We start from the raw sequence: 23528 nt of genomic DNA on the forward strand, positions 1-23528 counted from the left end.
CAAAGGCCTTAATTAATAATATACTTGACATTTATGTTTTCCAGCAATAAGCTCGGAAAGAAAGGATTTATGCCCCCTAAAGCTTTTTAACAAATCAATGCAAGTATTTGTAATTGCTTGTTTCACAAGATTAAAAGTGCTTAGTCTTGAACTCTGTCTCCTGTTTAGTGGCTATCATGACCTGCAACACTGTCATAAAAATCGTCAGTGTTAGCTCCTGTTGTCAAGTCCATATCACTATTATTTCTGGAATTTTAATGTCGTTCAAATTTATAGCTTATCAAATGCAGTTACCTAAATTGCTGTGAGGAAAAAGACATTTTTACTGTCCCCTTTTAATTACGATATAATTTAATGTTCAGGTTGAGCTGAGAGTTCTACAGGAGATGACAAAAACGTCTGTATAAAAACTCGCCTGCCAACATAAATAATAAGAGAAACAACACAGGGAGGACATGACTGTTACTGTTAACCTGTTAATGTATCCGCTTAGATTAATTCATGTTGCAGTACACATTCATCTTATTCACTGACTTGCAGTTGAATGCCTTGCAGAAGATTAGGAAAAGATGTAATTGTGGGACAGGTGTGACTTTGATGCAAGTGAAAATACAAGTTGTGTTCATTCTTTCAAAATGAGGTGACTCTGCCTTACACCTTACATTATTAGGTTTATTTGGCTGTGATAAAGTAAAATGAGCAGCTCTGTGTTGCATACTGAACCAAATATACAATGAGAGACTTGGGAGAAAATCTGAACAATGAGCATTTTATTGCATGTTTAGAATGCTCACTTCAGTCAGCGCCACTGACTACAACAGAGTGGTCTGCATCAGACAAATGGAATGATGAGAGGGTTACAGACTGATGGAATTGATCAGCAATTATACTTCTCTAGCGAAAATAACAGCAAGAAGAAACTAGAAAGTACATATTCAAGAAAAAAAAAAAAACAGAAGAGAAAGCTCCAGCAGGATGACAGAACCCTGACAGCTCCTGCCTGACTCCCCAGATGGATGGCAATGCATAAAACAAAGGTGCCTTAGCTCAGGTGCCAGCACTGATATTGAGAGATCAAATGCCTCTAATTTGCAGTTTGAAGGACGCAAGTCTTCAGCAGCATCTTACTTTTTACCTGCCTGCAGTTCTTGGTTTGAGTCATTTACAATGACTCTAAAAAATATTCATATTTTTATTGATGTCAAACAGAATCTGACTACATTAAATGGATGAGAAGCACACATCTTTGATGCATGGAAAAGAGATTATTTTCAAACAAACAATAAAAAAACAGCAATATTCTTTACATCTTGGCACTTTTTAAATTTCCTATTAGTTTCATATAAAATATTATCAGATTGATACACCCTTTTATTATGACTGACCAGTTAACCCCCCCCACCCCACCCCCCATATTCCCCCATATCTCTTTGACCCTGGGATTAGCCATGCAAGATATCTCAATCTTGTTGAGGAAATATAACTGTGTGCCCTTTTATTAATATACAGCCACAGAAGGCAGTGGTTGGACCATGAAAATAAGTATCAAAAAACAGCTTAACACAATGTGGGAAAAATCTGTACAAAATGCTTCGGTCATGGTAACAGAGAAAAGTCTGTTTACTATATTACAGTTAAAATCCAAAATCAGGGTTAATCCCCCTCCACCAGCCTTCCCGTCCAGCTCAACCAGAAGTTTGCGTTGTAGTTTTTTTTTTTTTCTTATTTTAAAGCAAGGATTAATAAGTAAAATTCCTTTGCGGCACAGTTTGCTATACCAATACATACAGCAGAGTTCTCTTAGCTTTTTCAATTGAACAGTCAATACAAAGCAATTGGGATAAAGCAAACACCAGACCACAAATTCTTTTTTCATCCCAAAATAGGAGGAGATGAGGAGAAAAGGATAAAGAGATCATGAGAGAGAGAGAGAGAGAGAGAGAGAGAGAGAAAGAAAGACATGAGCTAAGCTGACATGTATGTACACCTATTAAATCATCCTTAAAATATACCCATCATTACATCAGAGAACAGACTTAGACAGGATTGTGACTCATAGCTGGGTGATATTTCAATGAACATCAGGTGATCGGGTTGGCAAATAAAGAAGAAGCCTTGCAAATGAACAATTTCTAATTTGACTTTCTAGTTTATATTTGTCTCTCTACAGTATCAGAATACACATGCAAGACATACAACTAAGTGCAACTGGTGTGTTTAGTTTTTTCCTCATTGAATTGAATCATTCTATAATGTTTGAACTGAGATATGCATACAAACAGTTTTCTCATGCTGTCATTTTAAGTCATTTTAAGCTACACATGCTGAGAATGTTCTAATCCCACCAGCACTTTTTTCCTCCTTTTTGAATATCAAACAAACCAGCAACATGACTACAGGGAGGTTTATGGATGAGCATTAGCCTTGTTCTCACAATCCACATCTTGCTTTAAGTGACTCATCCCACAGCTGCCTGGATAATAAATACATCTTCTGGAAACCAATGATTGCCCTTTGCATTTTTAGTAAAGGAGCAGTAAACTTAAAAATGATAATGATAATAAAAACAATGTCTGCCATAAAGTACCTTGTACCCAGCTTTTGTGTGACAGGAGTGGTTTTTTTTTTAATATAAAAAGTAATTAAATGACAGAAAACTAAACAAAATCATAAAGTCTTGTTTACTCAAACCCCACAAAGCGGGATAAAATCATTTTGAAAAGGATACAAATGAATTCAGAATAAAAGCAGAGTAACATTGAATCATTGTGTGGTCCAGTTGAAGTATAGAATCCATTTCACATTATTGTCTGAAAAGCTTTTACCATCTACTCATATATTTTGTCCTTTATCTACATACCCTTTGTGAGGCATACAAATCTGCCTCGGACCAAATAGCTCCCTTTTCAACTCACTGGCCTAAAGACCAAATTTTTCCCTAATTTGGTCATCATGGTGTCAGACTCTCAGTGCCTCCCATTCAGTATTGGACACTGCAAACATTACCGCAGCTGTCCTGTTCAAGACACCCCCTTTGGTTTTAATATTAATGAAAACACCAGGGTTTTTGAGGAGTATTTTCCTATTCAATCTGTCACCGGCTCAAACCCAGCTACTGAGATTGTGCGATGGGAGAGAAAGAAGGAGAGATATTTGGCCTCATCTGCTATTGCATGGAACCCACAACATTGACATTGTAGTTTATCTTTGGTAAACATAGAACAAGATATGACAACACATCAATAACTAAAATAAAACTAAAGAAAACATACAATAAAAATGCTAATAATAAATAAAAAACAATTAAGTGGTTGATTGCAGTCTTGAAATTCATGGTCTCTTCAAAATGTAACTTTCTACCAAAACTAGAATTTTTGGTGCAGCATCACATATCTTAGTGGATACCTCTTTGTTTAATGCTTTGGACTTTTACTTCTAGATTTGGGATGAAATTCAATATTGAGGCATCCACATCCTGTGAATTGCATGTGCCTTGTGTATTGGGCTGTCAGCTACTGGAATGCGTAATGTGTTGGTGAACAATAAAAAGCATTTTTCCAGTGTTCTATTATTAACAAGGCTTATAATTTTACATTTGTCATGCCTGTAATAGAAATAAAAAACAGGGAATGCCTCTTTATCTTTAAACACTGAATGGAATTATAGTGTAGGAAAGCAGACATGTCTAATTAATAATGGCAGTTTTGTATATCACAATTAGTTGTTTTTAAAACATTAATATCACCATTGCACTGTCATTTTAATTTTCCTTTAAAAATAAAAAGAAGCCTGCAAGTGATTGTGTTGCAGCTCAACATGCTTGGCTTTGAGGGGCTGATCTAAAGTATAATTTCATAAGGATAAATCATAACCTGCATGATTTTTCTGTCATTCATTCACATCTTAAATTAAACTTCATTGATGCGTGAAGAAAGCCTTCATTATGATTAGTGCATTGCCAATGGACTTCATGAGCAGGGGGAAAAGGAGAAGAAGGGAGGGGTGGACTACACATCAGACTGACGATTTTTTTTTTTTTTTTGAAGGCTGAAAAAAATAACAGAAAACTACTGCTTGGACAGTCCGCTTCATGCATGAGTTAAAAGAACAACATGAAAGGAAATCATAAACATTCATCAAGTGCTGACTATATTGAATCTCAACAGCTTAGGCATGAGGTCTGATCAGTTCAAATGAAAAAAAGCAACAATTAACAACATTAAATGTAAAAAAAAAACACATTTTGTCAATGTTTATAAACTCTCAATACCAACATAAAAATCGCCCAAATAAAAATGACATCCATCTCAAAGTATAAAGAACTAAAACAATGAAAAGTGTTGAAGGCAGTGACAATTAACAGAACCCACACTCTTCCTCACACACACATAAACATAACCTGCTGGGGGTGTAAATTAAATGTCAGTCATGTTCTCTCTCTCTCTTCAGTTTGTGGTCAGGTGTGTTAGTTTGAGAGATGGAGGGAGAGAAAGTGTGGTTGGGTAGAGACCATATCACTCTCACAGTCAGCCAAGTACAGTCTTCCCTGGCTCATTGAGGGTCTCTGACCACCAAACATGTCACCCCTGTACCATACAAGTGTAACAAACACAAGATAAGAAAACAAGCTTTTCAGTTTCTGAGCTTAACTTAAAATAAAAGTAAAAAGTTATCTGCAAAAAAAATGTTGGGAGTATTCAGTGTTTTTGTGTATGTTTTATCTTGTATTGTAATGGCACTAAAAAGTTATCTTGGAGACATTTTAGAGCTGTCAACAGTGGCTGAGACTGCAAGTCAGTGTTTGTTATCTGCAGAGGGTTTCTGTTCCCGAGATGACCCAGACTGCCTCTGCCTCTAAAGCAGGGGAGGGGGAAGCATGAGTGTTACTGCATGTCATCTCTTCCCTGGTCGTCATCAAAATCTCGGTGGTGTTCAAAATCTGGACTGTGATTGGCAGTCGTTACCAGGGAGAGGGGTCCTTCGTGGTCTTCGGGGTCCAGTGGTTCCTCCTTTACGCTAATGTGATGCCTAGGGAAGAAGAAGAAAAATGAAAATAAAATATAGCTCAATTGTTTTAACTTCCATCCTGTTTATAACCTTTTACAGACTTGGGCATAAAATATATAGAATGCAAGCCAGCGCTGATTCTGTTTATAAAGAAGGAAACAGGGGAACAAAAACAAATGTTGGGCCTCACTGGCGCTGATGATCATTAAAGCTTTCTTTTGAGGTTTTCCAATCCCGGCAAAGCTGCAGGCTTTTTATTTCATGGCAACCGACAACAGGGTATTCACTTAGAACTGATAAATGAGGAAGATTAACAATGTGAGACGAGAGGAGAAGAGAATGGACTGTCGGGAGTGAGTGGACTGCTGTTGTCAGCCTCCTGGTGGCGAATGATCAGCGGCGCGCTGTGTGTTCTCCTTCCTGCTCGTTAACATGCACAACCTGCAAAGCGGGTCTCCAGAGGACGACCCTGAGCCGGCTCCTATCATTAATCAACTTCAAGCAAACACAGCGACCAGACGCTGCTGTACATGCTTTAAACTCCAGAATTAATGCATATTTTCAACCAAGTGTCAATAAGAGAAGAAAAGCTCTGGCAGAAAAGGCGCGCAAGGAGAGCAGCAGCGGCGCACTCGGCACAACACTGTGATAAGAAACAGAGCCCTTAAGAGAATAATAACACTGTCATTTGTAAACAAGGCAAAAAACATGAGCCCCCCAGCTCACAGCCTGGGCAAAAGAGCCACTAAAGAGATGAGATCTGCCAAATTTCTCATTACAGAAACAGAGCAGGAATAAAGCACAGAGGGAGAGGAGGCCTGGCTGTGGCAGAGAGGAGGGAAAAAAAAAAAACATTATAAGCAGCTACAGGGGACCTGCCGTTCTAACCCGTGGTGCCAGGCTGCTGAGGTAAAGGTAAAACAGTGTCAGGATGAGACACTGGGCTCATTTACTACAAGAACAAGGAACAACTGGCAGATCCTTCATCACCAAAGTCTGCATTTGATTTATTCACAACAGGATGTGTGATTTGCAACTATTGTGATGGAGACACTTATATGCAAATGAGCTGACATATTTTTGTGTAAATTATAAAAAAGGAAAAAGTAAAGTCAGCTTTTGTATCATTTTCACATCAAAGTAACTCCACAAGTGCCATTGCCTCAGGTCTGACTCTGTGGCTGCAGGGCAGACATGAAATTGTTATTATTATTCTATTGAACTGCATGCTGATTTTACACTTTGCTTATAATTAGCCGTCTCTGGAAACATGATTCTGTGTTGCTGTTAAAGAGAAGTGCCCTAATTTCTCCACAGTGTTGAACAGCTGCCTCCTGTCAACCAACAGCACACTTCATAACATATGGAAAACATGTGTTTTTACATAGTTATCAGTGATGATGAACTTGTGTTTGGAACACAGTGAGCTCAAGCATCTTTAATAAAAAAAATAAAAAAAGGATATTTTTGCATTTGTTAGTTCAGTGCTAATTCTATGAAAAAGGAGGAGACTCTCAGGGATTTTGCTATTGTATATTTTTTTTGCTAAAGCTCAAAACATTGTCATGAAAGCGGTAGAATGTTTTCTTTAAAAAAGGGGTAAAGGTAGATAGTTTGGCAAGTTTGTAATCGAATAAAGCGTATACACATAATTACAGAGAAAGAGATTCTGAGGTCTATCAGCCTAAAGATAGAAAGCAGAGGGAGAAGCAGGCAGCCTTTAGGCCAACACACCCATCCTGTCTCTGCCTTTCCTGTTCCACAGCCATGCTCAGAGCTATGTTCACAGTGATTAGGGATGGCACTTTCCTTTATTTGGCCAGGAGCTCATTACAGCACCTTTTTTGTATTCAGGCAGAAATTCCTCCTAGCTCAGACATTTCAGGAGGCCATCCCTGAGTCTATGCAAGCTGTACATTGATGGTCTGCCCCCACATCTGGAAATGATGCAGCGTGTGCTGTATTATGCTAGGCTTCAAACAGCTTAGCAGTCGCTACTGTACAACAAGTGAATGGGGAGCTGTGGTTTCCAGGCTGATTGCAAGTTTCCCATATAATAAATAGTTTCTTGTCTTATTTTGATTGGGGTGGGGGGGGGGGTGTTCAGAGAGTTAGAATTCTGAAGGCAGTTCATGTTTTACAGTGTCAGACCTGGCATTAAGAATATATTTATATACATATTAGAAATTGGACTGCTGATTATGAAGGACTCAGACAGACAGCAGGACACAAGTTCATAAACTTGCTGTTAGAATAATAGAGCGGCTCTTGCCTTTTCTTTATTCAAAAAGGTGGAGTTTCCTTTTCTGCTCAGAGAGCCAGCCACAGCTCTGGCCATGACCCCACACACACACCTCTCTATTTCCTCTCTACTTGATTTATTGTCCTGTCAGCATTGTTTCTGTTTCATCTAAAGCCATGCCTTTGGTAATACAAGTCCCTTTTTGGTCAGAAAATACAATTATTTCCAAATATATTTAGCATGTTGCTGTCACCGTGGAGTATCAGCTGGAACTCTTTTCTACTCTTCTGATTTCTAACACTGACTTTGGTGGGGATGGAAAGTGTGAATGCCACTCACATAGCTGGCAAGGGAGAGCGTCCTAGGCTACTGTCACTGCTGTTGCTGTTTCCATGGTCCATTGCTCCATTCATCTCCACACGGATGGCGTTGGCAAGGGAGTTGAGGGTGGGACTTCCAATGGAAGCAGTAGTGTATAGAGGTATGTTGTTTTCTGCCATTGAAGCCTGAAAAGCAAAGCCCGTAGCATAAAATGTGAAACTGAAGGGAGTTGTCAGCACTTTCTCAGTTGCACATTACTCCTTTCAAAATCCTTCAAAAGAAAAACTCTGTGACAGGGCAAAGGGGTGGAGAGGTTTTTTTTTTATCTACTGTCTTTTGGAGTTCTTCTTTATATGAAGTAAGTTTTTATTTTTACCTGGAAGGCAGCAGAAAGGGTTGGACCATAGCCTAGGCCACTCTGAATGTTCTTCACTAAGGCTGGACTTCTGCAAACAGAAAAAATCTAATTACAACCGCAAACACATGGCTCACCTAACATGAATTTCTCTGCTACAGTATTGTATTTCAAAAAGGAAATCAATGCACTTTGTATAAGAAGTAAATACATTTACTGGTGTAGTGGATATTAAGGCTAAGTCCTAAGATGATAAATCACTTGACACTATCAAACAGCTATCTTTAACACTTTGCATTTCATGGAAAGTCAGAAAAAAAGAATGAAAGCTGATTTTAAGAAAGCATGATGGATGGCAAGCTTGCAGGCATGATGACAAAAGGGGAGTGGGGGAGGGTGGGCTTTGCCAGTGGAGTTTGCCAGAGCAGGCGGAAGTGCTTACTGTACAATCACCTTGACTATGTTCTCATCAGCGTTGTTTTTCCGAGTGACCTCGCTGTATGCGGGGGCCACGCTTAAATTCCTCACCATCCATAGTCCAAAAGGACCCAAACTCATCCTCTACTCTCACAAAGCACTTATGCAGGGAAAGGTTGGTGCGAATGGCACCCTGGGAAAGCAAATCAGGGGGAGGGGCATCCAGATGCATATGTAGTGATCAACAGCACAGACACAGGATGCAGATAGACAGACACAGGGAGTAGGGAAAAGGGTGAGGATCAAAATAAAAAAGCCATTGGGGTTTATGAGAAATCACCACAGGGCTCCTGAAATCATGAAGGGGGGGGGGGGGGAATCCAGCCAGAGCAAGCAGAGACTTATGGCACAGAGACAATGAGAATGTGTAGCAGCAGCCTCTTTCTGAATGTGAACAGTGAGACAGACGCTAAAGTTGAGGTTTTAAAGGCTGAACCTACCCACTGATCTTTTGAGGCCTTCTCTTTTGGAACTCAATTTCATCGACTGTCCACACAGCCCCTTTAACGTTTTCTACTCGCACAAAACACTTGTGAAGACTAAGATTATGCCGGACTGCATTCTGCGGTTGGTGCAAAAACAAAGAGAGAAAGGAGAATTTTTATCAGTTTTGTGAACATGTCTGCATGGGAGAAAAAAAAATGTTACTGGGGAGACATCTTTAGTTTTATATTTTTTTAACAAACACCAAATGGTTCTTTTTTTTAGAACTGCCACTTCTGATTACAATTTTTTTTTTTAAAGATTATTAGCCCTGCAACAACGCCTGCATCGTCCCGTTGTTTTTCCACAAGCTAGTCTGAGTGCAGATGTAAAAGAGTTCAGTGTGCTTTTGGTAGTTTGTTAAGAATCTATTATTATGGCACATGTGCCTCTACTGAAGGGGAGAATAAAGTGTTTTTTAAATTCAAATAGGTCCATTCAAAAGTTAGTGTAGAGGCACAGTTGGAGGTAATTGGCAAATAACTGCATTGTCAAACATTTGCCACCATTACTAAAGTTAATTAACCATTAATAGAGACATATTACAGTGATATTTGTTTCTCTTCTTTTTCCCCATTTAGAAGAACGCACACATCCCTCTCCTTGTTTATTCAATGTGCCGTCTATATTTGTTTAAGGGCAGTTCATTTGGACAGATTAGTTGACTATTGATATGTATTCGGACAGAGGTTCATTTATAGAATTATTATCCCTGGACATCATTTAATCCTCCATAAATATAATTCTCCCTAACATTTGCACAATGTTTCCTTCTGGGGTAAAGACGTCAAGAAGAGCAGCAAATTACCTTCCACGTTGCTGCATTCCGCCTAAAATATGCAAACATTCGTGTGAACCAGTTGTAGATTTCATTTAGTGTTAGCTGCTTTTCTGGAGATTCGAGGATTGCCTGGATGGGGAATAGTGACAGAAAAAAACATTAACAATTTTGCCTCCATCAAAAAGTGATCAATAATTCACAAGAGGGATGTGTGTTAGTGTGTGTTCTCTTGAGAGAAAAACACACACACACACACACACAACAGCGCAGCAACTGTCTACGTGAAGTATGCTCCCCACGACTCTGTTTATAGAAGCCCTCTGCTCTTTTTCATTCAACAGGGCAGATTTGAATACATTTTCTTTTGTTAGTAAAAATGAAGGGCAAGCAAAAACATTTCTCAGGCAGATTACAGGGCAGCAATTATGGCCAGCTCAGATTAATTCCTAAGATCCCAGATTACTGTGGCCCGCCTGTAATTGACTGGTCATCTTAAAACAGGTTCATCCCTACTGTTGTGTGAAATGAATTTAGTAATAACCACAAAAACCGAAATGCTTAATCAAATGCAATTGTCATATTTTCCTGTTATTATTGGATCACGTACTGCTTCACTCATTTACAGATGACTAATCTTGTCTCTGTCTAGTTTGTATTTAAAATTTTACAACAACGACTCAGAGAAGATTTGACAGAGAAGACAGAGAAATGCGTTTTTTATATGCAGTTTGTGACCTATCTGAGTGTATATATGCTGACAAGGCAGGTTGATATTTCACAAGAATAAATGCAATAAAAGCACAGGGAAACTCCTTACCTGTCTTATTAGTGAGGCATATGTAAATGGTGGTCTAACATCTGCATTCATGTAAAACTCTTTGTTCTGATTTAGATCTGAAAACAGAAAATGAACACAAACTGTGTTAGTATAAAACAAATGATCAGGTACCAACTGTAAAGCCCTATCAGGGACTCACAAGGCAATTCATAGAAGTGTAAAACTGCTGCATGTTTATACAGATGCGGTTTTGTTTGTGTGTCAAGTGTAAAATGTATTTGTACATGTGATTCTGGGTGTTCTTCCTGACGTACCTGGAGAGATGGGCATATTGTATTTGTCTGAGTAGCGCCGTCTCATGGGACCTACGCTGTGGATGCTGTTGGCTGTGATGACAGAATGGGTCTGGGACAGGGGTGTTAGGGGCTCTGTTGGTGTGGTGGGGGTCCGGGGCAAGCTCAAAGGGGGAGAGGCCTCAGGGGCTAATTTGGACAATTTGACGTTGGAGACAAGGTTGAGCTGAGGAGAAGAAGGCCAAAGACACATACAGACAAAAAAAAAAAACAGGAGAAAGATTAGTCAACTAATTACCCCTGTGTCTCAGACGCCTTATTGATTATGCATGTCTCCTCTCTAATTAAAGGTGGCCGCTGAGTGATCCATGAACTTCTCCAAATGTTTGGAAAGCGACCCTGGAGTGTTGCTTCTCCACCTCCTCTATTCTTCACACTTTGCTCCCCCTTCCTCTCTCTTGTTGGCGTATCAGGCTTGAACCCGCCTTTCTTTTTTCTCTGCCTTTGTTAAATCTTTTGTTCCTCTTGTCCTGTTTGGACAACACGCCCCCATCACAATCACCCACTGTGGCTCCGTTGCATGGGAACTATTTGGAGTTAAGTAGAAGAAAAATGACAACACGGCTAAAAAGGAAGAAGCCAATTTGGTGAATAAAAAATGGACTTGAGCTTCTATAGCACTTTTCTAGTCTGCTGACTACTCGAAGCGCTTTTTACACCGCAGGTCACACCTACCCATTCATACACATTCACACACAGATGGCAAAGGTTGCTATGTAAAGTGACCATCAGAAGTAACTCATCCCCATTCATACACATTCAGCCACCGACAAATTAGAGGGAGCAAATTGAGTGTCTTGCCCAAGGACACATCGGACATGTATCTGCAGGAGTTGGGGATCGAACCCCCGACCTTCCGATTAGGAAACGACTGATTCTACCAACTGAGCCACAGCAATTCAAAGACAAAAATGTGAGCTAAATAAGGCAACAATGTTAGTGGGACACTTCCTCTTTGACATAATTTGTGCTTATTACAATATCAAATTGAATTGAGAGGCTTTGCGAGCTGCTTATTGAGGTGACCTGATGATTAACTACTCCATTTGACTGACCCATCATTATGGCCTTGATGGCTGTGGTAAAGATTGCCTCACAGACCTTTTATGGAAAATCTTTGTAGAGAACGTTTTGTTGTCCCACTGAGGCCTGCATCCATGGGAAGTTTGGATAGGCTAAGCAAAAGCATTGCAAACGCAAAGTTTAGCCATTAATGACTAAGAACAATGTGGTGGTTCCAAGCCAAGTGCCAAGCTTCCATGCTGGGGCAGCAGTCAAGCTGAAAATGTTAGCCTGCCCCCCTGCTAGAGCTATAACTGGCAGGACAACTACTGACACAGATACATATTCCCAACAAAATTGTTCTAATTGCTAATTTGCTGAAGGCAAGTTTCAAAATTAAACATGACTATGAGATAAAGGGAAAAAAATTATAAGACAGAAAAGTAGAGCTAAAAGGGGCAACACTGTTAGTGGGACACTTCCTCTTTGACATAATTTGTTGATGATTTGTGACTCAAATCTTTGATTTCTGCTGATAATGGTCGGAAGTCATGGGTGGTTTGAAAAAAAAGTGTGGAATCCCCACAAAATCAGTGGTGATATAACACTGCCTTAACATTTCATTTTGAAAATAATATTTTTATTGTTAAAATGTTTGCCATTTTAATAGGTAAAATAGACATTATTTAATGTTAAAGTTGTAAATAGCTACCAGCAAAATAAGTCACATTTCTGTTTTCTTAGTCCTTGCAAAATGTATTTTTGTTTTGAAGGGCAAACTGGAGGATCTGCTCTTATAATTTGCATTAATACTGTGATGTAAAAATGCAGACAACATGGTTACCATCAGTAGCAGAAGACATTTTACTTCAAAACATGAGCAAAATAAATCACACTTGGGCCTGCATGTTTCTTACACAATGCTATCAATAGAATGTGCTGCAGTGTTGACTTCTCTTCCTGTGGATTAGCAGGCTTTGTTTCATGTTTCATCCATATTCCGTAGCAATAAACACAGAGAGGCTTCAACAATAGGCCAGACAGGCTGGTAATAGCCTTGCCTTTGTTTGCCTCACCATTTGGGCTCACTCCAGTGCCTAGACAAAATGAGACTTCAGACTGAAATTAATTAAATGGTAATTGGTGATCTAATTATACTGGCTTTGACTCGGCAAGCTGCTAAAGAAAATAAACAAAAAGTCCCTCCTTAATTATGTATGGCGTAAAAGGTCAGATTTCTGACAAGAATGCTTAGTGACACTGAGTGCAGACACCCACCCACACACTCAGAGGCAAATACAAACACACACAATAACAGGCTTAGACACAAAACACGCATTTCAAATGTTCTACATTTGTTTTGATATACCCCAGTCTCAGATGAATAAAATGAATCCAATTATTTTATTTTAAATTTGCATGCATAGTATCAGTTTGTTTGTCTTTAATTGTAACTAAATGTAAACCAGCAAATTCATCTGAGCTGCTTTGTTGAATGACAGTTTCTCATACATGTCTTTATGATATGAAACAGTACAGCGCAGCTGAAAAACAAATCTAGCCATTTTGGAACACAATTCTTTCTTCAGAGGATGTACTGTATCTGCTGTCAACTCAGTGAAAATACTTTCATTCTGCATCTACTCGGATGATTTTTGTGTTTTTCAGTAAAGATTCAATTGAACCTTATCAAGCTTAAGTTGGGCATTAGACCTGTGCAAGTTCACCGTTTACAAAGTTGAAGCCAGACGTACTCATCACAGCATTTCATAGTGGCACACAGCAGGCAAAGCAGCAGTGGAGTAGGGATTGAATTTATTTGAATAACAATGCCCCTTTGACAGTATTAATGCTAGGGTCTGACACAGCCATTCTCAAACCCCGGGGAGAGGGGAAAGGAAGTGAACTCAAGATGCTATCTGCCGTATCTACCACTTTTCATATACAAATGTCCCTGGGACATAGCCTTTGTTTTGCACTCAAATCTACACAATCAGTGTGTGTGGCACACGCACAGCTTTAAAACAGCCTATTGTCCTTCAGTAGGCGCTACTAGCGGTTGAACTTGGTGGAGTGGCGAACATGCAGATTATGTCTGTCCACGGCCACCTCTCCGACTATAAATAAATCATCTAATGATCTAGGTATAAATGATAAATAATCTAAGTATGCTGAAAGACTTGACTGCTTCATGTATACTCTGCATCTATGTGTGATCTCAGATTCATGCCCTAAAGTAAAATGATCTGACCACGTTGAGCTCTCTGAATGAAGTGCTATTAAGATGAAAAAGGGTAGTCCCTGTCCCGTCTGAAACGTGACTAAAAGGCAGATACTAGAATGCCATATGTTTGACCTATCCCCTATAAGATAGGGATTAAGCTGTAGGCCTTATTGCATATAATTTAGTTTATAGAGTTTTAGAGTTATAACCAAGAAGTCAGGAGATAGTAAATTGACCTACTCTTCTATTTATTCTAAATTCCTGTAGTTCAGCTGCAGCTCAATCAGGTAAAGCACTACTTGTTTTCTTTTCTAATCATGCAGTATTCTAATGTTAATAAAATAACCTGTTTACTCTTCATTGTGGTATTGACTTTGACAATAAATTTTGAGAAACATCTGAAAATGCTTTTCAGATTTGTAAGTGTTTCAGCAACTTTTATTATTTTAAATGAATATTTGACTAAAATGCATTATACCTTGAGCCTTGAAAGATAGCTGTGGCAAGTTCTTGACAAATGTTGACCCATGAATGAGGATAAATTGGAAGCATTTTATACATAAAAAATTAATATTAAAATCAAAGTCACCATCCCTGTTGCCAGTAAGTAATTCATTAATAAATAATTGTATAATTTCATACTATCAGCAACTACTTGTAATTTTGACATTTCATGTGGGAATTTGGCATTATATGTATTATTACATTTATTTTTTATTTTTTCATATATAGATTTTTATGTATCAACATGTAGTGCCATTACAACTATTTATTTTATTGCTTTTGCATCCTGTTCATAAAAAGGTCTATTATTGTGAATAATTAAGAAGATGGAGGAAAAGATGAATGGATACTTAATGGAATGGATTAATGTTTGCCAATTAAGACAAACAAAAGGACGGGGGAGGGCAAGCGGTGAAATGTATGACAGGATGATACTCACCGGCTGTGGGGTCGCTTTTGGTTCCGTGGACTTGACATGGAGGTGCGTCATCATAGCTTGCAGACGCTCTTTGTCTTTTGCCAGCTGTAATGAAGATAGAGAACATTCCATATCTTTAATTAACAAAGGCGAATAATTATCTGTTTCTCTACCTCTCTTAATTCATTTAATCCCTATGCAGTGAATGGAGTTAGAACAATATTTTTGCCCCTTAGAATTGTGTAGTTTTGTGTTTTGAAAATTGATTTTGTATGACAGCCACTGTGCATTTGAAAGTACTGAACTACTGTCTCTAAGGTTAGAAGTTAAAAGCCCAGAACTCTTCTGTCTAAAACTCAGCTCTGTCTTGGCTGCTAGCTTTAAACAAAGTGAGCTGCCTGCAGAAAAAGACGGTCTGATAAACCCTCGTTTATCATTCCGGATAATGCATAACCAGAGCAGAAATAACAGGATGTCAAGAGGTGTTTTGTTTTAGCAACTGAACACACACTGTATAAGTTAGACGTTTTCACATTTCTTACACTCATTATCAGTTTGTGTGAGTGTGTGTGTGTGTGTGTGTGTGTGTGGGGGGGGGGGGGATTACATTAATTGTTTTTATTATTATTGTAAGATAATTTTTGTGCTTTTTTGCCTTCATTTGATAGGACAGCTGTAGAGGGACAGGAAATGTATGAAAAGACAGTGGGGGTTGACATGCACCAAAAAGAAACAGTTTAAGAGTTGAACCTAAGACGAGTGCTTGGAAGCTTTGCGTCTGTACATGGGGCGCCTGCTGTACCAACTCAACTTAACCAGTGCCTCTATATGAATCATTCATGAGAATACTGCATAAAAAGTGGAACAAATTGTATTTCATCGTTGTATTTACTTTGAAACTGTGAATACAGTTTATTAAAAAAACTACTGGTGAATGACATAATTTGTTTCATAATGATGAATGAGTTCAACTTTAGGCATAGCCTACCCAATGACAGACAGGCATGACAATGCACTCTTTGTAGCAGTAGTACTGTGAGTGCAGTTTAAATATTCACACACATATTTTAATTTGTCTCTAAAATGACAAAGAAGGATCACATGTAAAGGAATCATAATGAAATCCTCTGAATACCAAAATTGAGTCTGCTGTTTCAATCATAACTATAGACTTATCCACATGTTATAATTTCACAGAGTATCATTATTGGTCCCAAACTATAAAACATCTTTAAACCTAGTTAAATAAATAAAAACCTTCTATACCTAACCCCTTACATTCCCTTGCTATCCAGCATACATCACACATTTCTGGTGACAGATTATTTGCAAATGTTAAAATTGTAATTTCATCCCTCCCTCTTCATGAGTGACCCCATGGCTGATAATAGACTGACAGTGAGAGGTTCAGCAGACACTAAAGAGAGGACATAAATATTTTGCCAAAACAAACTCAGAAACAATACCTGCAACTCCAGCTGTTGTACGACCTGCATTTGCACCCGACACTGGGCCGTGCTCCTGTCATCCAGGGCGTGCTCATTGTTAAGATGCCTGGAAAACAAAACAGATAAAAGATAATGTGTTAAACACAATACACATAGAACATAAGGTAACATCTAGGTATATTTGATGCAGAGTTTTAACATAAAACGGTGCTTCTTTTAACATACTAGAATGAAACCTGATCATTTATGACAGTCAGCTGTGATTAAATTACAGTTTACAGATAAGTGGAGAGATTAAAGAATTACGTTTCAAGTCGTTATTGTTGCTCTTACTTATTCCAGCTTCTTGTTGCTCTGTTGGATATGCAATATGTTTTGTTTGTCTGATAATTTTGTCATTAAAATTAAAAGAATTGAGTATAGCCTGAGTGTACGCTGAGGACAACAGGACAAAGAGATGAGATCTGTCACAAACTTGAATTATGACTATAATTATTCATGATTATTTTATATAGAGAAGATGTTCTCTTTTTCTGTACGTTTATAACTAATCTAAATAAGTAGCTCACTGTGTTGCAGACAGGCTTTTTTTCTGTGATTTATATAAAATGGTGGAGATAAGGTTCACCAGTGAAGGAAATGTGATTGGAGGAATTTTATCAGCAGCCACATGAATTACTGTTTGAAAATGCTTATGCAGGGGCATTTCATTAATCATTTAATCATAATCCGAGCAGGATGTTTGAACTGATTTCACAAATACCCTTTCATTTCACTACTTCATTATGCTCGCTAATGGATCCAATATATTATATATATCATAAATTATATCACATCTTCGGTGACCATGTAGGTCACTGTAGCAAGGCATGTCTGTGTGCACGTCGTGAGATGGGAGAGAGATGCATGCCGTTTCAAATGCACTTTTTGTCATTTACTGCAAATTACAAAAAGGAGCCAAAGTCAACCTGCAGTGGTGGCATTGCCGCCGAGATAGCCCATTACATTTGATGCCATTTCTTTATGTACACACAACACATTTGCGCATTCAACACCATCCTCTCAGAAAGCAGACACATGAGTACAGAAGGAAACATTTTGAGCTGCTCCTAATGTCAACGTTGCTGTTAAGCTACTCTATTTTCAAACTTGAGGTGACCAGTTTAAATCTGCGAGGGAAATGTGTTCTCTTACCCCCTAAAGGTCTACCTATTGTGCTTTGATTATACTTTCTTTTTTTTTTTTATGAAAGTGGCATAACTCAAAGTTATATATTGTAGCTTAATAGAAATCAAAAGGCGTCGTTGTGAGCAATAACCCCATTTGCTGAAATTAATTCAGAGTTCTCTGGGCTTCCCATTTCTTTGAGCTAAATAAATGCCAATTTAATTAAGTAGGTCAGAAAATGAAGCAGGTAAACATTTCAGGACATCTTATTTAATTTCAATGGAGAAAATAATAGGTAAAGACATTTCAACTTCAATTTAACTGACAAAGACGGAATTTTCAATGAAGTGTTGCCTACGTGAGCAGCTTTGGAATTTCTGCGTTCATAGGAGACATGTGCCTTGCCTCTTTTCATCCTTTGTTACATTCCACTTTATTTTTTTTAATGACATGGAGAGTCACAGTGCATAATTAATAGGAAATGAAATATTCAAATGGCCCTAATGCAGCCTTGAGAGGAGTGTCTGGACACGGGAGCAGGGGATACGGGGAATTGACATCGAGTGAGACTATGAACGTTGGCATGTGTCACTTTCTGGACTTCAAATGAAGCCACTTCTAAAAGCTCTCTGGCAGGATGACAGTCCCTGATGTAAATTGCCACAATAAAACAAGTTAAACAGACATTCTTGCAACAGTCGGCTTTTTAACACCTCACTTACATTTCCTGCTATTTTTCTCTCTAACAAATTCCGGTTATATAGACTAGAGGCAGAGCTTAAGTCTGTCTATGAAAAGGTTTATTAGCTACACTACTTGGTCGCAGTTCAAATTAAATAAGAAATCCTTTCAGTTTCTAATGCATATGAAAAAGATGCATATTTTTTAGCTATAAAGTATGCGTAAAATAAAATAAGCAATTTTGTAATAAAAAAAAAGATTATATATTTCATCATTATACGGTGGCATATCAATTTTTCGTTTCCATGACAGTCCGAGTCTGAATAATACACAAAACAATAAAATACTTGCACAATACATATGTCAAGTTGAGGTGTGAGAGATACATAAAATGGTTGAGGCAGACACTGTCAAGATTTGTTGGTGTTTAGTTTTGTATTTTGTTGAGTTCAGTGCTGAGATTTCCTTTATTGTTGTCTTTTGTCTCATTCTTCTCTGGTGTTGCTTGTTTCCCTTTTGTGTATTTTTATTGTATTATTTCCAAGTTTAGTCTTCAGTGTTACCCGTTTTATTTTGTAGTTTTTGTCCCTGTGTATAATGCCCAGTGTTATTCCTCCCTTTGTCTTTTTTCCATCCACTAAGATTGTCCCAATTAGTTTCACCTGTCTGTCACACCTGTGTTTAATGACCCCATGTATTTAGTATCCAGAGCCAGAGCTTCCCTGTGTCCCTGTGTCTATTTTCCTCGTGGCTCTGTTTTGTCTTCTATTGCATATCTTTTTGGACTTTTAATGGACTTTGTGTTTGAACTGGAAAAAGTAAGCTTTTTTTTTTGTTTTCCTTTTAGTCTTTTTGTTAAATCATTTCTTTAGTTTTGTTATCTGCACTTGGGTCCTCTTCTTTGTTTCGCATTGACATGACAGACACAAAGTGCTGCCCTAGAGGCCGCTGCATTGTTAACAGGCTCTGACCTCTGACTGGACATTAGGAGAATAGTCTTGACCCTATTAACCTTACTGACTCATAACACCAGGCTCCAGTGTACGCCCGGCCCAACCCTTATGTGTGCTGAACCCAAAAACAAGAACAGACATTTGATAGAGCATGAAGGTATGTAATGTTTTCTTTGAAAGATAGAATAAATACACACACAAAAAAAACATTTCAATCCAGTTTTGGTTGTTGATGTTGGCAGGTGGATCTGAAATCTGGTTGAAGTTAGTTACCTCGCCTTTCTCTCCTCTAGTACATAATAGACTGAGTTTTGCTGACTTCATACCAACACACACACAGACTTCTTGACACAAGAGTTCGTTACTTCTTACAAAATTTACAGACTTTCGTAACCGATATATAATGCCTAGTGTATTCTTTGTTTTATCTTAGATTTTTTTTTGTTGGGAGGCCCAAAGGATCAGTCTCTTAGATTCATGTGGAAGTGCTTAAGGGTTTGATAGTTAACACCTTGGTGAGCTGCATGCACTCTAGCCTGCTGTTAAACAATGGCAGCTTTGTGCAGACTCTCCCCTGATGTTTTCTTAACATGTTCCAAGCAGTTTGAGCAGGCAACTTAAGTAAACAAGATGTTGCCATGATAAACACACTTGTGAAAACATAACACAGTGCACTTAGGGAGTCTTTTGGAGGTAGAGCAAAACTGGGCCCATTGAATTTCTTCTCTTCTCTTCTATAAACAAGGGGTGAGGCAATGCCGGAATACAATACATGGCGATGGATTCAAAAGTGCACTGAAACTGTAAAATGTGTCGGTGTGTCTAAGGGTTTGTTTGTGTCATTTGGTGTGAGTATTTAAAAAAACAAAAAAAAAACAGGATTTTAAATCAATGCAAAAAATTACATATTAACCTTTTTTTGATTTCCCTAAAACATCTCATCTTTACAACAATGAAATCCAGAGTAATCATCATTTAAGGGTGCCCCAAGTTGTTTAAGTAAACCAAAAGGAAAATACAAATCTTGACAAGACAGGCAAAAATGTTCCGCTGCATCTGAGGTGTTGGTAAGAAGCACCTTTCTCTTTTGCATATGTGATGAAAGAGCTTGTTTTAGAAAAATATAACATATCTTCTTTAAAGTGTGACCGATCCCAGGTTACAGTGAGTCATTGATCTGCTGCCACACATTGGCAAAAAAATGTTATCCTCCCTGTAACTATGGCACTGTTATGTGCTGGATTACCTAGATTGGTAAATGTATACACAGGGCTGATAGTAAACCAGCAGTGTGTGTCAGAAAGAGGTACATGGTCAGACCACACTTAACACTGAAAAGGTGCAACAAAGCATAAGAAAGGGGAGGAAAAGCAAATAAACCGCTGAGAAAAAGTAAGATACACACAACAATCCCCCTTTCCAGTGACAAGGGCAAACATGCAGAGCACCCTAAGCACAGACTGCAGCAGATAAACATCCTAGCATTGTTTGTTTGGGAAAAATGGCCCCTGTCACCATAGGAACTGCACTTATCACAGGAATTAGAGGTCCATGCCGTTCTCAGAAGGAGACCCCTCCACAGTACCCTTGTCAAGGAAAGGCCAACCCAGGCATCCACTCTCAGAAATAACAAACAACTGCACCTGTAGTGCCTCTGAGTCAAAGGGGGTCACCAAATGTGTAATTGACCCAACAAGAGAACAAGCAAACTGTGATAGAAACACACCTATGACTATAACTCATACTTACTTGAGAAATGAGTGGAAATCGTCAAATACAGCCTCACATCCAGGCCACTTGCAAACACCATGACCATAGAGAGGGTGACAGTGGGGGGACAGCTCTTCTAGTGTGGATCTAGAAGGGAAATTCACAGAAGAGCAAAGGTTATTTAACAGATTTAAGAGTTTTTTTCAGAACACTAACACCACCTCAGGTCCTTGCCAACTAAATATGGCAAGATATGAAGGAAGACCAGTAAAGTTGGTGCCTAATAACGGCTTTCCTGTTTGTACTGTATTATGTTTCTATATGAAAATATTGACTTAAACTCAATCTGTGGTCTTTTTGTGCTGACTGATTCATCATGTCTCAGAGCCCACCTGGAGGAGGGTTTACAGCAACATGGAACCCCCAGGAGCATCAGGGACTTTCCCCAATATGCACCAACTGTAAACATCCCTGCCGAGGAAAAACAAATATATACTGGCCAATCCCATGTCACCAGAGGCTGACAAGCACACATCAATTGGCAGAAAACAGCTTTCGACACTCAGTCTGCAAAGCTGCAACATCCCTCAAAATACAGTTTACAACATCTTCCATATGGTAAGGTGTGGTACCACAATCAGTGATGAGAGGAAGGGGCCAGTGCAAGACGATGTCTGCGAAGAGAGGGAGACAGGCAGCCATATGGACACGTGCGCAATACAAGGCACACAACTTGCAGCAACAAGAGCCTAGGGGACTGGCCTATATTGCTACCACCTGTGCTTGTGGTTGTTTGTGAGCACAACATTGATACAGTTTGAGCCATGCTCTCTAAAACATTGAGACGGATAGGGAGATTTATTACAGCGAAACTGTAGTAGTGCCATGTAGGACTAACTCCAACTACTAGAAATGATTTCATACACTGTAGATTTATTGAATAAAAGATAATGTCTAATACCAATATTTCAAAGGACCTCTTAAACATACAAATTTAAATACTGGAAATAACATTTGACATTGCTTAGCCCAAAATCTATCTGCTGTGATTTTAAAATTGATTTCAAATTACTTAGTAAGAAAGAAAGTATACCTTTTTGAAGAATTAACAAGACGATGGTTAGAAGAAAATCTGTATATATCAACAGTAGTAAATCTGTACCTTAAGTAGGCTACTTAATTCTACACAGGTTTCTGTGTTTTAAAGACTTTGCTTAAGCGTTCAAAAGAGTTCATAATATGTGAAAATTGCAATTGGGGAGCCGTCAAGCATTCATGGATTTGGTTTATTAACAAGTCAAGGAGTTATTTTCTCCTTCTTTCAACAGTCTTTATTTCCAATAATAAATTCTGCATTTACATGAAGACCTCTGTCTTGATACGGTTAATAAGTAGTTGTGGGAGGTCCTATTAATGTAAAATAATTTTTAACAAGAAAATGTGTGGACAGGAGCAGGCAACCCTGGTTTTCAATTTAAAGAGCTTTATAACCGGTAAGCAATATTGCTGTTAATAAAATGATATACTTAATGCAAAGACTTCTAGAAACACAGTGTGTGTGTGTGTGTGTGAGCAGTGAGAATCCAGCCACAACCCTGTTCATCCCTGATGGGAGTTAATATACCTTTTAAAAGAAATCCTCCATCCATACCCTCTACCCTCCCCTTCATTCTCATTATCCATCTTCTTAAACAATTGTTGTATTACAGTCTCAGAGCTGTGGTTACTGATTATTGTTGGGAAGCAAAGTGGGCCACTTTTTGACGATGCTTCCGTTTACAGCGCTGATGCCGAGCTGTATTGGGAATTGTGTCAGACACAGATCAGACACATTTCATTCAATTAAGATATCATTTAATAAAGATGACCTCCTTCACAGGGGTATACATCTTTCTATGCAGTTCTTGTGCTGTAAAACAACATGGGTTAACAATTTGAGGCACTCGGTCTCTGGTCACATCAGGGATGTTGCTCAAACAGATATTCAGCCCGCTTGCCAGATTGTTCTTTGAGACAAGTTAAATCAGAAACACGTGCCTTGTCTTCTTGTGTCAAGCCAGCAGTGATTGAATTTCTCCTCCTTCCTTAAGACGGAAGTGCAAAGCCGGTGAGTGATTCCTGTGGATGCACTTAAGGTTTTAGTTGCAGGCGTCGTTGTGACTGGGTAGATTTTATATGACACATGAAACTAACTACATGGTACTTAGGGTCTGCTGTAAACCAATCTGAAGCCAGCCGGGAAAACAGGCCCATCAGCACAGAGGCTTGTTTCTGGTTCATGACAAAAGGACTTGCAAAACAGCATCAATTAAAAGTTCATTAAGTTCAGCACCAGGAGGATGAGTGGATGCTCTCTATTAACAACAAGACCGGCCCAATCCATTATCTTCAACCTGATTATTCAAATCCCTGGATTATAACAGTCTTTTCTCAGAGCCTTGCTTGGAATAATCTTACTGAATGATATTTATTTTTCCTCCCATAGAGTCTGATTGGAATTGAGTCAGCATCATCAAAAGAGGAACGATGGTTTCAGGGTTTCAGGGTTTCAATGCTCTGGAATGTAACACAAAGATTAGTTGGTTGTATGAATCTATGAGCATTTAAAAAGAAATGTTTGTGTT

The 23528-nt window shown here is 38.6% G+C and overlaps 1 protein-coding gene across 3 annotated transcripts in view; it reads right to left on the reverse strand.

The window, feature by feature from the left end:
- Nucleotides 1-748: 748 nt before the first annotated feature.
- Nucleotides 749-23528, reverse strand: part of foxp1b (forkhead box P1b) — a 131617-nt gene continuing 108837 nt past the window's right edge. For all 3 annotated transcript variants that reach the window (XM_061042530.1, XM_061042529.1, XM_061042532.1), the window contains 10 exons: nt 20944-21051; nt 16412-16499; nt 14967-15050; nt 10759-10963; nt 10484-10560; nt 9694-9795; nt 8843-8964; nt 7947-8016; nt 7589-7755; nt 749-5028 (listed from right to left, as the gene is read on the reverse strand). In XM_061042530.1, the coding sequence (XP_060898513.1) occupies nt 4884-5028; nt 7589-7755; nt 7947-8016; nt 8843-8964; nt 9694-9795; nt 10484-10560; nt 10759-10963; nt 14967-15050; nt 16412-16499; nt 20944-21051 (1168 nt within the window). In that variant the 3' untranslated portion in view covers nt 749-4883. The remainder of the gene's footprint in view (nt 5029-7588; nt 7756-7946; nt 8017-8842; nt 8965-9693; nt 9796-10483; nt 10561-10758; nt 10964-14966; nt 15051-16411; nt 16500-20943; nt 21052-23528) is intronic.

This window comes from Labrus mixtus, chromosome 7, assembly GCF_963584025.1.
Source record: "Labrus mixtus chromosome 7, fLabMix1.1, whole genome shotgun sequence".
NCBI classification, from domain to species: domain Eukaryota; kingdom Metazoa; phylum Chordata; class Actinopteri; order Labriformes; family Labridae; genus Labrus; species Labrus mixtus.